This window comes from Vigna umbellata, chromosome 9, assembly GCF_029865625.1.
Source record: "Vigna umbellata cultivar VRB3 chromosome 9, Vumbellata_1.0, whole genome shotgun sequence".
Classification (NCBI taxonomy): domain Eukaryota; kingdom Viridiplantae; phylum Streptophyta; class Magnoliopsida; order Fabales; family Fabaceae; genus Vigna; species Vigna umbellata.
The window spans coordinates 7,317,152-7,336,385 of NC_142173.1; the positions used below are offsets into that span (position 1 = coordinate 7,317,152).

General features: G+C 33.7%; 1 protein-coding gene across 1 annotated transcript; it reads right to left on the reverse strand.

Annotated features, from left to right (window-relative positions):
* Nucleotides 1–9,287: 9,287 nt before the first annotated feature.
* LOC124840632 (choline transporter protein 1-like) lies at nt 9,288–18,716 on the reverse strand. The gene is made up of 10 exons (XM_047316717.2): nt 18,387–18,716; nt 17,673–18,031; nt 17,261–17,406; nt 16,606–16,789; nt 15,853–15,926; nt 15,653–15,766; nt 12,491–12,847; nt 11,793–12,053; nt 10,511–10,738; nt 9,288–9,671 (listed from the first exon to the last, which is right to left on the reverse strand). Exons 1-10 carry the CDS (start codon nt 18,569–18,571, stop codon nt 9,480–9,482), a joined length of 2,100 nt encoding a protein of 699 aa, XP_047172673.1. The 5' UTR covers nt 18,572–18,716; the 3' UTR covers nt 9,288–9,479.
* Nucleotides 18,717–19,234: the final 518 nt, after the last annotated feature.

The window sequence follows — 19,234 nt, forward strand, 5'->3', positions numbered from 1 at the left end:
AATGAATAGTAAAAATGAATAGTAAATTTTTTTTTTGCTATAAATAGCCAAGGGGGGGAAGGCTGAAAATTTACACCAAAAACTTAGAAAAATTTTGAGAGGAGAGAGTTGGAAGAATTTCTAGTTACAAAGGGGACATTCTGGAAGTTTTTGGGGAACGAGGAGATTAAGTCAGTAATAGAGGTAAGGGAAGCTACTCTTGAATCTTGAGTATACAATACTTTGCTTTTGTCTAATCCTAAATATTGAATATGGAGTATTTTATTTCTGGATTATCTTGAATTTTGAATGAGAACATGTTTCTGTGATGAGAACATGTTTCTGTGATGAGACCCAAGTTTGATAGTTGTAAAACGTGATATTGATTATGTTTTGCTAATTGTACGTTATTGTTACTTAGAACATTTATTTGTTTCTTTTGTATTTTTGGAAGGACGAGAAGTTGTCTAACCGGCTCTGCCATATTCAACTTCTTATTTCCCCAGACCTTTTATTGTTTCTTATCTCTTTATATTGTATTTTTGGAAGGACGAGAAGTTGTCTAACCGGCTCTGCCAGATTCAACTTCTTATTTCCCCAGACCTTTTATTGTTTCTTATCTCTTTATATTGTATTTTTGGAAGGACGAGAAGTTGTCTAACCGGCTCTGCCAGATTCAACTTCTTATTTCCCCAGACCTTTTATTTCTTATTTATTTATATTGTATTTTTGGAAGGATGAGAAGTTGTCTAACCGACTCTGCCAGATTCAACTGCTTGTTTCCCCAGAAATTTTATTGTTTTATCTATTTTTTTATTGCATCTTTCTGGAAGGATGGGAAGTTGTCTAACCGACTCTACCAGATTCAACTTCTTGTTTCCCCTGAATTTTTATATTAAGATTATTTTGATAGTAGGGGAGCTAATCCTTTCTTACATATGATATTTATACATGTTATGATCATGAATGAGTTATGAACATGTTAAAATTTTGATAATGGTAGTTATCTATTCACTTGTGTAAATTTAGTTTTCATGATTATATTTTTTCTTATTTTCGAGTTACTGTGGTAAAACATTCCTTTTAATTGTTTTTACCGTTGGATTTATCTAAAATTTTAATATATGAATCCTAAGACCTATTTCTTCACTTTGACCGTTCGGATCATTAATTAAGAGTCTATACTTGGAGAAATAATTTCTGCATGTTTGAGTAAATTAATTACCCATGTTATTGTGTTACTGAGTCCTCTCGGTAAAATATAGATTCTGTTCTATTTGACCGTTAGATCAACCTGAAAATTTGTTTTATGATTCCTAAGATATATTACTATAATTTGACCGTTCGGATTTGTAATTATTAGTCTATGTGTTGAGAAATAAATTTCGAAATTTTGAAAAGTATGATGAACACTATATTTTTGTTCTTAAGTTATCATGATAAAAACTTCATATATATTTCATTTACCGTTACATTGAGCCAAACTTTAATATGTAGTTCCTAAGACATGTTGATGTATTTTGGCTGATCTATGACCTTTGATTGGTGAAAATATGTTGAGTTATACTCGTTATGAAAAAAAAAATGAGTTTATAATATGGAGTATGATATCTGACAATATGTTTACTTTATTTTGGGTATTGACACCAAAACGGGTTATTGTCAATTTATGATTAAAGAATGAACATGATTGAGTTAGGTGGATAAGATGGTATGATTTGTTGATTTTTATGAAATGTTGGACTAGATATAAGAAATCATTACTTATGAAATGATGTTTGCTACTGGGAGTAGTATGTTTGGTTTATACCATGAGAGCTTGATATGAGCAAAGTAACACCCGAGTTTTATGAAAGCAGGCAGAAAGTGGTCTGACCATAAGGCTTTGACATAAACATATGATTCGTAAGTTTTATGAAAGCAGGCAGAAAGTGGTCTGACCATAAGGCTTTGACATAAACATATGATTCGTAAGTTTTATAGAAGCAGGCAGAGAGAGGTCTGACCATAAGGCTTCAGAAAGTAAGACACAATATACAGGTAAGGCTTAAGGAAGCAGGCAGAGAGCGGTCTGACCATAAGGCTTCGTGAGTAAGCATGGTATACTTGGAAGGTTTATGAAAATGAGAAAGATGATGAATTAATGACATCGGGATAATGATATTTATAAATTGCAGAAATACATGATTGAAACATTTATATTATAAGTAAGTTTAATGATTGTATGATATGGTTGGCTTACCCTTATTTGTTTGTGCTGTGATCATATAACTCATGTTATATGTGAACAGATAATGTTGTAGATGCGATTGAAAAAGCTTAGAGATGATGAGAGAGATGTGGGGAAAAACTTTCAGGGATTTTTGTAAAAAGAATAAATTTGTATTGGAAAAATATGTTGTGTAAGACTTATAAGTTTAATTTCGAATTTATGTTAAGTGGTGAAGACTATATTGTTTAAAGTTTGTAAGTTTGGAATTATACTTTGGAGGAATTGAAATAAAGTTTGATTGTTTATATCAGATATCAAATTAATTTAGTCTCTACTACCAGTAGTACCCTTTAAATTATTTGGGTGTTACATGGGATGTTGTGGAAGTTACTCCTGAAGGCACCGACGAATTCAAGAGAGCAAGGAAGAATTCTCTCATTCAAGAATATGAGATGTTTAGAATGAAGAGTGGTGAAACTATCTATGATGTACAAAAGAGGTTTACTCACATTGTAAACCATCTTTTTGCTCTTAGAAAAACATTTGACAAAGAGGAAATAAACATCAAGATCTTGAAGAAGTTGAATAAAAGGTTCTAGCCAAAGGTTACTGCCATATCTGAATAGAAGGTTCCAGCCAAAGCAATAAAACAATTTCTAGGAAATTTACTGATCTTAGCAAACTATCATCTATATCCTGTTTCTACTGCAAAAACATTGGACATTTTTCAAAAGCATGCTATATAAGAATGTTGGTGTTCCTCAGGCAAATTAATTGGATCCCAAAGGAACCAACATAAGCAACTAACGCAAAAGGCCCCAAATTCATTTGGGTACCTACAACCAAACCATTTAATTATTTTGCAGGTAACTGAAGTATTTGGAAAGGCACTAACTCAAGGGAAGCACAAAGCTGAAATATAAATCTCATTTCAAGTGCTCATGGCCCCTTCAAATTATTAAATGTGGCAACTAGTTGTAATATTGATAAAAGATGCATCATTCATGCTCTGCATATTCATTTGGATGTGTGTGATTTATGTTGGTTGCTTGACATGAGAAAATTGTGTGAAAATTCAACTTTGCGTCTTTTAACTGATTACATTAGGAATCTAATCGATTAGACTATTCTTACTGCTTTCTCTATTTTGTTGAAATTGTGTTATGTAGTGGATTGTAATATGTTATGTTAATATGCTAATCGACTAAACCCGCTTAAGTATGGACCTTTCAATTTTCAAATGGGCTTCTCGGTGTTATTAATCAGTTAAGGTAAAACACAAATCAACTAAATTATTCTTGCACCTTTCTATCTCCATATCCTTAATCAACCCTAATTTTATAAAAGGAAATCATCTAGAATCCTCAACCCCCATGGCATCCTTGTCCAAACGCTACAAGAGATCCGCTCAAAAGGTCACGTCAGCAAGCCCCACAGGTTGGATCAGTAACGAAGATGCACAAACGAACTTTGAGTGCTTTTGGCGCATTAGAAAGATCGTCTCGTACAAGTTTATGGGTATAAACTTCTTCAGGAAAGAAGGGTTCATTTTCCAGGATTGGCTGAAATATCAGGGTCTTGTAAGGTTCGTAGAAATGTCAGGAGATTGGTGCCCCAACCTGATAAAGGTTTTCTATGCGAATCTAAGAGTTGAAAATGGAATTTTCTGCTCCAAAGTAAAGGGCGTGAACATCAAGCTCGATGAAGGAATCTGGTCAACCATTGCTGGCTTCAAGCCTGATGGACAGAAGTCCCACTTGGGTGTGCCTAGTGTGAACAAGCTTGGAATATATAAATCTTGATTGAGAAATCTAGATGAACCTAGAGACTACACGTCGTTCAAAGCAAGGAGATTGAGAAGGGATGACAAGTTGTGCGGTTTTGGTATTGCTTGGATTCTATTGCCCAAAGGAGGTAATCAGGCTCAAATCACTACTAAAGATGTATATCTAATTCATGCTCTCAAGGGAAGGTTACAAACTAATTGGATAACTGTTGTTTGTGATTTAGTAGATTGATGTATAAGATGTGGTTTATACTTGATTCTATGTATTGTTTGCTTAATGTTGCGTTAAAATTTGTTTTGTTTAGAAAACCTCAATTTATACGCAAGATAATCGATTACCACTTATGATAATCGATTATCAATAATCGATTATGACTTGCCATAATCGATTGTCACGAGTAATTATGAGATTTTTCAAGCAAGTTTTTTACTCTTGTGCACTCATTAATGCATAATCGATTACCATATCTGGATATCGATAATTACACGCTAAGCAACTGACAATGGATTTTTGAGGTATCCTTGATTGAGATCTCTATACTTTTGATTGAGACTCTTTCTAAAGTATAACATTCGAAGTAAGAGTATTTTGGAAATTCTTATCTATAGTGTGCGGTGATAAATATTCTAGGGTTTGTGTAACCCTTGTGTTGTGGCTTTGAAAACTTGGCGTGTTGGCATAGAGCGAGAAGTTTCACTGGGAGTGTGATTGAGGATGAAGATTACATAGATATTTTTTTTATTAGAATTGGAGACTTAATTTAGTGTAACTCTAGTTTTGGAAAATTTGGAATTTCAAGCCATAAGGATTTTTGTATGAACACTCTGTTTCTATTTTGAATTACTTGGTTTTTGAATATTGGTTACTTTTGGCTGACTAAATTCATGGTTGTTCATTGCTCAAGAATTGTGAATTATTTGAATGTGATAATTATTTTTTGAATGCTTTAGTGATTAAACTAAATCTATGATTGAATAAATACATTGATTAACTTTGTTTTGAGTGTTGAATCTGATATATCACTTGGTGATGCACTCAATTGCTCATATCATTCATTGCTCATGCATATTGGTATACAACTGTTGCTCATATCATGATTATTTTATACTAACACCGTACAATGTTGAGAAAGTTGTTTTTGAAGGTTATAAAGTGATCACAACAGGTTCCATGATCATATACACTGTTTATAACCATATCTGCAAATTTTAACAAATTAAACAAATCACATAATCTGTTAAATAAATGTACTGCAGTTCATAATCTATTACATTAATAATGTAATCGATTATGTCACTAAATCTGGTTTTATATTCGTATAACTGCATGTTTGAATTGCTGGACAAGTTTTAAATGTTATTATATACTTGTTTAACATGAATTACATATCTTAATTAGGTTGCGTATAGCACAAATTCATTTGGAAAACCATCATATAGTGTGAAATATGCATCACTATAAGTTTCATTATGAGTTTGTAACTCTGCTTCAGATTTGCTAACATATGTATCATATTTTCTACTGCATAGTAGCTGGTATCATGTTATCATTTATACATAATATTCATTGCTTCATCTACATTGTGTATCATACATGAGTATTGGGAAATGCACTTGATATCAAATGCTATATTAAGATGAAATCAGTATAATTGCTCTAATACATATCATATACCTTTGATATACTGTTTTAATTGGTTACACTGAGCTATGACATACTTTGATACCATTTATATATTGCACATACACTATCATAGTGTTATATCTCTTTTTGATAGGGGAACATCATATTCTTAAATGGTTTGTAAGTAACTTTGATGTCTTTATCACGTATGAATTCCATGTTACTTGTTCTGCCATTTTTGGCTAAAGGGGGAGAGTAACTAGAAAACATGTTTCTTGTTGGTCATCATAAAAAAAAGGGGAAGATTGTTGATAGGGGGAGCTTTAACACCTCCTTGTATCTTGGTTTTTGATGATGAACAAAAGAATGGTTTAATGGTTTCTTGCACAACAAATAACATAACAATTGTTTTATCTTTATCTTGTTTGTGCTTGATATATGAATTCATTATTGTTAAATGAATCATGCTTAAAACATATTGATAAACATGGTATACAATCTGTTAGATTTAACCAGATCTCTTAGCAAGCTTAACATGGGCAAACTGTTCTCTAGTAATCGATTATACAAGGTATATAACCGATTAAAACAAAAAGCAAGCCATAACATGTTTCATAAGTGAGATAATCGGTTTTAAATGGAAACTGGATTGACAATTTGCTTAAGTGTTGAAAAAATCGATTACATAAGGTTTCTAATCGATTAAATTAATTTACATTGTCTAATTTGTTGCATTTATAGCCTGATTTGTTATAACAGTCAAATAAATCATGAATTGGCTTATGTGCTTAAATAATCGATTACATGCTCAGGATAATCTATTAAAACAGAAGCAAAACCTTAACAGATTACACAAAAATTCTAATCAATTATAATGCGTCAGGATTTGAAAAATTCTATATATATTCGTTATTATATTCAAATACTAATATTTTCATTGAGTTTTGCTTATAGGTGCTTTCAAGAAGTGTTCTTAGAGAATCAAAACTTCATTGGTTGATTACCCATCAAGAACAATAACGATTAACATGTTATGTTTTCTTTTGTGTTTTAGGTTTAAGTCTTTAGAGTATTTCTGTCGAAGACACCTAATGGAATCTATTTTGAGAACTAAATGGAGATCCATGAAGGAAGCATCAACTTAAGCTAAGGCTAGGAGATTGGAAGAAGACATTAGACCTCTCATAAAAAGCCATGGTCAAAGAAGATGGAGCTTGAAGGATTCTAGTCTTATGGAGGGTCACATTTTAGTCTTCTTCTTTATCTTAAAACACTTTTTGTAAATATGTAATATAACTCATTTTTTAGGCCTTGTATTTGGCGAAGACACTTTGTTTAACTTTGTTTAGAAGGCTTCGGGTCTTTAAGAGAGAACTTGATTGAATGTAAACTCCTTTTGCCAAAATTGCAAGACTTTTCTTCTTGAGTTCTCACCTTATGAAATTGTCTTCTTCTAGACTTCTTCTTACCTTCTCCTTAATGGTTGGCCTCACCTCCTAGAAGGACTTCTACATAGACCATCCAACACCATCAATCACATCTCTACATCTTGAAAAGCTTCCGCAACTTTCATCATCTCACATGGAGTCAATCCTTTGAAGAGCTTCATCAACACGCCTTAGAAAGCATCTCTTGTTGAAGAAGCATCCTCAAAGCAACCTCCATCAACACCGTCTTGATACTTCTTTGTTTTCTCGAGAGCTCAACTGAATACCCCTTGGGTAGAGTAAGCTTACGCGTTTAGCATAACTCTCTTTAGACGATTTGACTTATTAGTCATTTAACATTGCATTTGGGTCTTTTGATTTAGGTGTTTTTAAGTTTTCTATACTCCTAAGAGTTTTCTAAGGCTTTTCTATGTTGGGGATTTTGAGCCTAAGTCTTATGTTTCATTCTATGATATTTTCAGATTCTTATTTCGTTTAATGTTATTTGGTTAAACTTCAAAACATGGGAGCACTTAGACGTATAGACAGTTTTGTCTTAACAATAAGGCGTTTGAATCTACATGCATATTGATTATATGAGTTGAAGAGTTTCTATGTTTGATTGAGAATGTACTTTGATTTAATTTAGGAACTTTTGTATGATTAAATGAGTTTTTACTACCAATTAAGAATGTACTTTTATTATAGGAAAAAAATTTAACAACAATTAATTGAGAATTTACTTTGATTAATTAACTTTCAATTTGGTTAGGAGATTTAAAAATAGTCATGATTAAACACAATGCGATTTAATTTAGAGTATATTTTGATTGAATTTATTGTGAATAATCTAAAAAGGTCTTGTATTTTTATTGAGAATCTACTTTGATTAATTGTAAGATCGTCCTCAAATTAATTAAGAATGTACTTTAATTAATTTGAAACTCAAAATAATGATCAATTGAACAATAATTTGTGGATAACCAATGATAAACTTATTTTGGCAAAGCAGTGGAATTAACTTATTTTATTATTATTGTTTCTTAGTTCTTATTTGTTCTTCAATTAAACTCAACATTTTCAATATTAATTTCATTAGCATAGGTTTTCACTTTTATTTTTAAGCATTGCATTGCATTTAACTAACCTTTCAAAGTCTTCATAAGAGTCAAGTATTTGAAAATTAATTTTGTATTCGTTGGAAAACGACTCAAGGTTACTTTAATCATATCTAGTTTGTTAACTACTAACTTGGTAATACTTAAGTTGTCTCATCAAATAATATTAATTTGATAGTTTCAACGACAACGTATAAGCATGTCTAGATAGAAAAGAAACTAAGAACTAAATAAAAATAATCATAAATGAATTAAAGGACTAAAAACGGAAGAAAGAAAAGGAGAGAAAAACTTATGAATTGGAAGCCTCACCACTTGGAAGGATCCAACATAAGTGCAAGAGGATCGCCATTTGGTTTTAGCACAAGATAAGATCTCAAAACTGAACTAAGATAAATTCTATCTCAAAGAAAAAATGCAAATCAATGCAAATCACTATTGTTTCATTAATGCAAGTCACATTCCAATGGGGATAAAAACAACAAAAAAACCTTTGATTTCCTTAAAGAGAAACTCACCTTTCACTGTCCAATTCTAGCTTTGTCAAAAATTTCCATACCTTTTGAGCTAGAATGTGATGTCTCAAGGGTGAGCATTGGTCTGGTTTTGTTGCAAGAAGGACACCCAACTGTTTACACGAGTGAAAATCTTTATGATGCCTCTTGTAACTATCTCACTTATGATAAAGAGCTAACATGCCAAATGATTGGAGTATTTAGAGCAATTCTCCTATGACACCATAACTTGTCTTCATGTTTGGAACTACCTAGCTTAAGAAGGAGATCAAATACTAATCACCGGAACTACCTAGCTTAAGAAGGAGATCAAGTACTAATCACTGAGCTTCAAACTCTTACAAACACGTACTAAATAATATATAGTAACAAGTTCACCAAATGAAGAATCGTCTCAACTAACACTCGCTCTTTACATTATGAATGTCATTTATACTCCAAGTGAAATATCTTGGATAATCTTGAAACTATCTACTCTGACTCCAAACTCAACATATGAATCTTTTACCTTCTGAGCATTCATTCAACAACACTCCACATTTTCATAAAAACATTTTCACAATAATTACCTTAAAAGTTATATTAATAATAAATCCTAATTAATCTGATTGTATTATAAGCCAGACTAATAAAATTCCGTAATTTATTAAATGATGCACTCTAGAGAAAATATTATAACTATGGGAAAGAAGGATAATAACCCATTTGTCAAAAGCAACCTTGTCAATTCCATCTAAGTCCACCATTGTAATTAAGAATATATACAAGTGATGGAACAGAACTACGCTTGCAAAATTACACATGGACATGGTGTTTCTTTAGGGTCCTTGGGTGAGTCTCTGCATTTCATTCTGGTCAGTGAGAGTCTCAATGAGAAGGGGAGGCGCATACTGGGCTGTCCCTTGGTGCTCTTCAGAATCCTGGCAGAATGAGAGGACTATGGTATCAATTGACATCTCCACAACTGCAAAGAAAAGGGTTGCAACAATGTATCCAAGAGCCCAGCAAACCTGCATTACACAATATAAGGTTAACACAATTCTTCAAAATTCACATTTGATGGTGAACTGGTAGACTTTATTTTGGCAAATATTTCCCAGCTTTTGGTCTCTTTATAGAATTTAGTCAGTTTGGATAAACTTGTCTATAGATTCTTACACGGGAAGAAAATAAGAAATAAAAAATTAAATAAATTTTTCTATAAGCTAAATTAACTTATGCATGAATCATAAATAAGTTTGTTGAGTAAATATGAAAAAAAAAACTATAAACTAATTTATACAAAAACAAATTTTAGATTATTGAAAAACTTAATTCAATCTTCTTTTCTTAAAAGATTTATGGAGAAATTTATCTGCAACGTCGAATGCAGGAGTTAGTCACTCATACAGTGTTTTTGTTTTTCGGTTCTCAATCCAGCAAGTAGACAATCAAGTAAAAGAAACAATTGATTGCTTCTCATAAATTTTCTTTGGAACATGAGCATCTGATTGTAATGCGTATCGTATGGTACAATTAGTGGTGCAGCTGCATAGGCATTGATTCATGTATAATCCCGACATATATACAAATTCCGTAAATAGCAATAGGCTGCAACACAGTTATTTAACATAATGATTTTGAAATATAAATATAAATAAATATATATATATATATATATATATATATATATATATATATATATGAAAATTGTATATAATAACAGACCATTTTATTGGCACAAAGAGCTATCAAGTATAATAATAGAAAATAGAGAATTTGAAAAACTTTCCCTTGTTAAGAATAAAGAAGAATTTTATGAGTAACTATTGAATTGCGTATTAATGACCCTAGAACATAGAAAACATACCACAACAGGAAAGAGTGGAGACGAGGTCTTGTTATGAGAAGATCTGTATTTGTGAGTGTCTAACATGAGGAACGCAAACAAAGCACATGAGAGGCTGACACACAGTTTTCCAAGGAACAAAATGACATCTCCGATCACATTAAGACGACCAATCTTCAGAATATTATTCATTATCAGGTCTGTCGCAATAGAAGAAGCAGTAAAGAAACTTTTGCCTGTTATAGCAATCTGCAGGTGCCAAAAAGACTTTTAAAAGCGAAGTAAATAAAGGTAATAAAGTCTGTAGAAACTTTTGCCAATTATAGCGATATGCAAGACACTTTTATCATCACGTTTTACCTCTTTGACAGAACTACAATAGCATTTTCTCGATGCAACCTACAAGAATACCTCTAGAACATGTTTTGCTTTCTATGATGCACACCTTACAAAAAACAACCAAGGGAAATGAAATTCAGTCTCTAAGGAACACTTAAATCACAATACAACAAGTACAAGTGAATCGGCTTCCACTTGCATTTTTCATGGAAGATCCCAAGCCAAGGGATCAACAACTATAACTATGGCTTGAAAGATACAAGAAGGCGAGGCCTCCACTGATCTCAGTAGGCCCAAGTTACTCTCATCATGGGCCAACCATAGTGTGTAATAAATTGTATGGAGTAGGAATACACAGGCTTGTCTTGCTAGGGTTTCAATTGAACTTGTTTGAGTTTAATAGAAACCCTAGGCTGGTCACACATGGAGAAACACACCTAGCTTACACAATTTGCACATGTATTCAAGTGTTGAAAACATGAGTAGACAAGTGTCACTTGAATCACTCATGGTGCTAGATTTTTAGGATCACATGGGGGAATTCAAATTTGAATTTTCCCCCTCTTTTCCACTCAGAAAGCCAGACCTAGCAATCTATAGATGACCTCCTGTCTTTGTAAAATCAACTTGGAATGAGTATTGAATTGATGCCAAAATTGCATCTCAAACTTGTTCTTGAGTTCTTTAGGATAGTCTCCTAAATCCGGCTCCCCTAGCCTCTTCCTTGAGAGTTGGTTGAACCTTTCTCAAGAACACTCATCCTCCTCAACTTTGCTTTTTTCAATCCTCTCTTACATCAATCTTCCACCGATTGAAGCAACACTACTTGAATCATCTTCATCAAGTTTCCATTACTATACTATATCCCCATTCTCAATTAATGTATTGCACCACAATAACAAAACAAATGCCATCATAATGAATGAATGAAAGATCTTCTTTACCGTAGATTAACAAAATTTACCAGGATGTAAGCATTTCGATTTACTGATTTGATGGTCCATTCAATACACTTGAGAAAACATTGTGAAGTTCGGTATGCAGCCTTGCCTATGCAACTGTTGCGCCCATCACTTGAGCCTTTTAGCTTGCGACGAATAGCTTCAAGCAGAAAGCGTATAGATTCTACAAATGATACAATCAGAGAGCCAAGAGCCACAGACCCAAGATTATATCGCATAAGCCGCGTCATGGAGGATAAGACAGAAAGAAAAGGAATTTCTGGCTGCATTGTGAAATGTGAATCATATTTAGCAGCGTAGATAAAAGAACTTTGTATGTGAAAACTAAAATACTTATTAGATGATCTCATTCATATACATAAACCAAGAAACCACAAACGTTTGCAAGTTAGGTCTGAATTAGGCTTTTAGAAAGCTGTGAATCCACCTTGAGTTCTTGACATTTGATACAACTAGTTAAACACAATCCTGCACCATAATATTGTTTTATTTGATAAAATGAGTCACGTTTGAATAATTCATCACGCTACAACTTATACTGATCACGAACCAATTCTGAACTCAAACAATTAATTGTGACCATACCTAGGCCGAGACCACAATTCATTCAATATAATTAAATAGTTTTATTGACTGCATGAAAAAAATCACTGAATTCTATAAATTGCATTATGCATTATGGATGAGGAATACAACTTACAGATGTTTCACCATGGGCCCAGTAATAAGAGGCAACAGACCCAGCAATCACTGTCGAGGAGAACGCTATGAAAAATTGTGTAGCCCAATAACATCCAAATAGGTGGAAAAGGATGGCAACTCCAATATGTGGTGTGTAATGAATGCTATAACCACAACAATGATCACAGTTTACCCGTTTTTCAATAAGATCATATGTGCAGCAGTTAGAGTTGCAGTTATTCTGAACAACCTGGCCAGAGCTGAACATATGAAGAGAAGCTGATACCCAGAACATGTAAAACACAACAAGTATACTGTATGGTATGAGTGGGAAAATAATGAGTGCTTGAACTTCTCCTATCACTTTTGCAGCAACCTGTGAACAAGCACTAAATCAATAAAATTGATTGACTCTGTAAAGGAAATAATTAAGCATTATAATTTCAGGCTTACTGGTTTCTAGCCTACGCATTGTGACAACAGGATGCACCAACATTACACATCATATGGGAGTAAAAGTCACAAAATTGTGAGTGAAGTGGGCAGAGATCATTCACAGAGGATGAGATGTGTAGTATATCTACACAAGAATGTGTTTTGGTTTGTGAAAAGTACAATTGTCAGAGAGGAGGGTAAAAGTTGCAGGATTTATTCATTGTTAAATAAGAGGAATGATAGGTTAAATCTATATGGCCATAGTTGGATAAAGCTGTAATACAAAATCAGCAAAATTAGCACCGGCTTTGAACTCTTATTTTTCCCACACAGATCTGTAAATGTACCCCAACTGCTCCTCTGTAGCCAGTAACAACAGACTTAGAGTACGGTACTATACACAATCATGATTGAAGGTTATTGATAGGTTCCTTTCATGAAAACTAGAGAAAAGAGAAGAAAATACAGAAAACACACCAACTAAATGGTAGGTGAACTACAATATGCCATAGAATAAAATGGAAAGCTTACAGAGGAGAGATATGCTCCTTTCCCACAGCGATCTCACTAAGTTTGTCGGATCAAATGATCAATTTGCAGATGTATTAACCAAGTCTTAAGAGAATCTCAGATTGAGTTTATCTTCCAAGCTCAACATATAATTTGTATGTTCTAGCTTGAGAGGGGTGTTAAATAAGTATTAAAACTTCATAGAAAGTAATTGTTTTGGGAACTACTACTATTGTACCTATGACTTGTACCTAGTTCTATACATAGATTTCTAGTTCATCCTTTTAATCTTTCATTTTCTCATTTTATTAAATTTCTATCATTATAAATATGAGATCACAAGAGTGGTGTTTCAAGCCCTAAAAAATATATTTTGTCCCCTATTAATCTTAAGTATATCTTTCTGCAATCATCCGACCCTACCACATTCTTGTATAATAAAAGAGTTGGCATCAAGGGGTGATAGGATATAGGGTAATAGCATATAATTGGTTTAGGATAGAATGAAGAGGAAATGAGAGGGCAGTTAGGAGGGAAGAGTTGTTTGACAGTTAGTTAGTTAGTGGGAAGGGGAAGAAAGACTTTATAAATAGGGTGTGGATTCTGCACAGGGGGCAGGATTGATTTTAGTATTCTTTTGTAAAGACAGGAACTTTTGTCCTGTGGAGGGGGATTAGGCTCCCTAGCTTTTGCCATCTCTGTACATTGTTTGAATAGTCAATACAGAAACCCATTCTTTTTACAGTTTGAGTTCTTGATTGTGAGTGTGTGAGTGATTGTTTGGATAGGTTTCATACCCAGAAACCTATCAAGGGGTTACTAAACAATTTAATGATTTTGTTAATTGACTTAAAGAAATGAGACTAAAGGGATAAGGCAAAACAAAAAGGCCAAAATTTTGGCTTAATACAGGAGAAACTTGACCGATTCCTTGAGAAGCTACTTTAGATCCATTAGCTAGGAATATGAAATTAGGTGTTAAAGAAAAGGAGAGAGAAGGAAACAAAGAGATATTACTAGAGATAGAAAGAATTAATATAAAAGAAAGTAGATTTTTATTCAATTGATTCAAAACAGTTTATCCACTTCTATATGTACAGAACTCAAACCCTAAAGTAATAATTACAAGAGATCTCTAGAATCTTCTAACAACTTCTAGTAATTTAATATCCTACCAACAACTTCCAATACTGCATTTAATATCCAACTAAGAACACTCCCCCTCAAATTGGTGAATGAATGAATGTTTATCTATCATTCTTGGCTTGCATGTGAGATCATGAAATTGCTTAGTGGGAAGAACTTTAGTAAACAAATGTGCTAACTAAAGTCCAAATGAGACGTAGGAAGTAGTGATAAGAAGGGCAGTGGAGATACAAGGAGAAACCGTGCCTCAGTTACTTATTGAGTGGCAGGAAGAAGGACCTAAGGCGGCTACATGGGAAGATGAAGCAACCATGAAGGACCAACTCCTAGACTTTAATCTTGAGGACAAGGTTGTTCAGGGACAAACGAGTAACGATAGGATCCTAAGGGTCTATGTGAGGAAAAAAATGGACAAAAAATTAAGACATAAACGGTTAGATGGTAGACAAAGGTTGCTACCTATTATATAAGGGAAAATAATTGTCTTTGAGGGGGACGTTTTGATTTTGGAGAGAGTGTGACAGGAACATTACATCCTATGGAGCAAGGATTGCTTCCTTGGCTGTTATTGTTGTACGTAACTTAGCAACAAAGAAGTTTTGTATTTTCCGTGAGTTGTGTACGTGTGTTCTTTGTTTTCGTCCCAACCAGAGGGGACAACCAAGGATTCTTATCACCAAGAACCCTATCAGACAAGGAGATCCAATGGCCTTGTGGGGAAGATGCGAAGTTATCTCGATGACAGGAAAGAGGCACAAGACCTTCAGGCGCCAAGCTCCAACAGATGTTATATCTAGGTAATTAATGCTATAGGTACATATAGTAGTTTTCCAATATAACTACTTACTACCTATATTTAATACCTATCCATAGTTGGATAAAGCTGTCAATATTACCATTGCAAGATGCAAAATAAGCAAAATTAGCACCAGCTTTGAATTTTTATTTTCCCTGCACAAGTCTATAAATGTACCCCAACTGCTCCGCCATAGGCAGTAACAATATTCAGTGTATGGTACTTCATAAGGTCTAAAATTTACATACAATTCAATCATAGTTAAATAATTCCATAGTATAAAGTGATGCTTGCCTTCAGGACAGATGTTGCCATAAGGATGCGTCGAACAATAGCAATTGATGTAAGAAAGGCAACAACCATGATAAAGGTCATAAGTATAGTGACAGCCCGTATATGAGTCAGCTCCTAAAAGTGACAGAATTTCATCAAATCTACAACAAAAATTCATCAATAAAGAGAGACAAAGAAGACTCAATCAGGATGTTACTTACCCTCCCATATACACTAATGTAAGGGTCATGTTCACCAATGATGGGAGAAATAGCATCATTTCCAATCCATCCAGCTGATGATTAAGAAAAACTAATTCAGTACCATTCACAGATTTAAAGAAACAATAAAATATTATTTGGCTAAAAAGTATTATCAGAATAGGTGCCAACTACAATCACCATAAATATAAACTTAAAGAGAGAACAGTATAAGATCTAATCAATAATTCTTTGGTCAACATATCTCCGAGAAAACTCAGCAATATAGCACTTTCAATACTCCATATTCATATATTTCATAAGAAATGCATCCCAATAATTTGATGTGCTTTTAAGTAGTACATTGAAAGCTAAGTATTTTACCAAAACATGTGTAGAATCAGTCTGGCCTATCTCTGGCCTGGGAAGCTATTCTTTGTTTATTGTAAGTCATAAAACTAAAAATATCTGTACCAAGTGCCAAACAATGGCTTTACCTTACCTCACAAAATCCAACAAAGAATTTTCTTGTTGATAGGATATAAAAAGTATAGTTGATACAAGGGCACAACAAGCTCAAAAGTTAAGAGAGGCTATGCTGCTAGAGCAAGCATTAAACAGATAGAATGGATAAAGTAGGGACAAAAGGACATTAATCCAAAAAGAGTAATCGTACTATTTCAACATTTATATAATGATATTTCATAAAAACAACGATATTTAATAAAAAAAGAAAGAAAAAAACCTTAAACAGACAAAGAGTTACTTACTGACCTTTTAGATAGTAGAACATTGTGACAGATATTATTAGAACATTAAACAGAACAACTGTTATCCAAGGCATTGCAGCAACAAAATGTCGAATCATCATCAGCCAAATCACAGACAGAAAAAGAGGCAAAATTCCTCCACAAACAATCAGCACAGGCCATGCCTTTCCTATGTCTGCCATGTACCTCTGCAAATATAGATCATGTCACATTCAAATTCCACAGCACATAACAAAATATACAGAATGCCACAACATCCAAAATACTGACAATCAACATTTGGTAGGGAGGCACAGTAGGAGAATAAAATTGAGAAAATAGAAGAGATGAAAATAGGTACGCTATACAGATTTCACACAAAATGCATATCTACAAGCATCATCATTTTTACCCCATCACTAAAAAACTATTAGCAGTTTCAATCCAACCCAGATGCTTCCTTCTAAGCATTGCCCATCTGGCTAATACAAGCACTGGGAGATGATATTGTAGTTTATGAACTACATAAAGCGGCTGTCATTTGAAATAGAATGGAGAAATGCCAATAATATAATATCTACACAGATAGAACACGGATTTTGAGTGGTTATACTTCCTATGAACAAATCATAATCGCTACCAATAAATAAACAAAAAAGTAGAAGCAGAAAAATGTTAACCTTTAAAACAGCAGATCGAGAATTAATAGACTTGTGAATAGATTTATCAATAACAATGTCTTCATTGATTTTAACACCGCCCATCTGTTGCCAATGCTTCAAAGACGTGTTTGATGCTCGAGCAATAAATTGGCAACTCCAGTAAACTAGACAAAAAAAAGCATTAAGAACCAGGTATAATATAAATTCAATATATAGGAGATTGACATTTCTTTACCAAACCCACCCTCCAAAACCCGCAAAAAACATTACAAAAGGTGCATATAAAAGAAGAAGCGAGAAAAAAAAATGTCTTTCGCACAAGGGGCATACATGCATCATGGTAAATAATCAAAGCTATGCATTCACAACCATTTGCTAGCATACAACATATGCATTTATTAATGAACCAAAAATGGAATAGTTTGCTCACCATTTACACTAGGGAATATGACAGGATAACATGGACCCTGAAGTTGAAGAGAGGAATTTCTCATTTCGGGTGTAAGGAACTCGAAATAATCATAGTTCCTATTAGCCCAATCCGTCATAGAAAGACGAATATCTCCTTCTGGATAATCACACACCCAACTAAGGGAATCTTCGGAAGGTATAGGGCACTCAGACAAGCATATACTGCGGGCATCCCCCAGTTTGAATTTGCTATCCTTCAGTCCACTCTCATAAACCTGATTAGGATTTTGCCAATATCTGAGCTCCAATTCACTGAGGACAGGGTGGGCATGCTTGTCCCCGCACAAATTCCCTTTGTAGTCCAGTCCATAAGTAAGCCTGGTAAATCACAGTGCCAGTAATCACAAGTTACATAGTGATAACAGAAAAAAGGAGAACAAAAGAAATGGGCTTAATGCTACTACATATGCATGTGTCAGTTATCAAAATTGAATGACTTGACCCACCTGTTATCTGAAAATCAGAATTTATGGTTATCTGAACCATTCCTTGCACAGAAATGAGAAAAACCATTTACCAAGAAAATGACATTATTTTTTATAAATGCTTAATAGAGTAAAGTAATCAAAGCCTAAAAAAAAAAGCATAGACTAAAAGCAACAAAAATGTATTCTCTACAAATTTCACCAAACAGCAAGCACACAGATAAAGTTGTAAACTTTAGATTACTCACCTTAGTGGGTTTCCTTGGTTGAAAGCAAAGCTGGAGTTGACAACCATTGCTACTGAAAAAGCTATGAAGATCACAAGAACAGTGATGTCCCTGCATTTCCTGTTGTGTCTTATGATTCCACCCATTTGGGTAACTCCGTCACTTGATGGGAACCTACCTATGACTGCACCCAAAGGACCCCTCATTCTTCAAGTATGTGTGTCTCTACCAAGTTGCAAACTTTGATTCAATTTAGCATTTGGGAGAGAGGAGAGTGAGAAAGAAGGGCAGCGGAGCATAAAGAAGCCAGGGAGCGTGAAAAAGGTGTGTGAATAAGCAAGTGTATTTAGATTTGGGTTTATTATATAATATAATAATAAAGTAAAGTTTATGACATGCTAAGACAGATGTTCTAAAGTAGGTGTTATTTTAACGGCATGTTCTATGGCTTCTCGGAAGACAAGACTCGACATGCTCGGTGATAACTCTCTAGTTTTTTTTGGTTTAATGTTTTCAGAGTCCTTAATTTGATCCGAAATCTTAAATAAGTCTCTTTTCGACGTATCAATTGGATCCTTTTTATTATAAAATTGATTCAATTAGAGGCCTGCCGTTTAATTCAACAAACTGTCATTTAAGTTTTGGTAACGTAGCATGGTCAGTTGGATAAGTAATCAAAAGTGGCATTAAAATTGAGTTTTTTTAGTAAAAAATTGTATGGAGAGAGGTGAAATCAGATTGAGGGAAGGGCAAAAGGGGGAAAATGAAAAAAATTTAAGGGCAGCCCATTACTGGAACCCATTTTCATCATCTCTGGTCTTTCTTTCTCAAACATCTTCAATTATAATCAACTACAAACACAAATCACA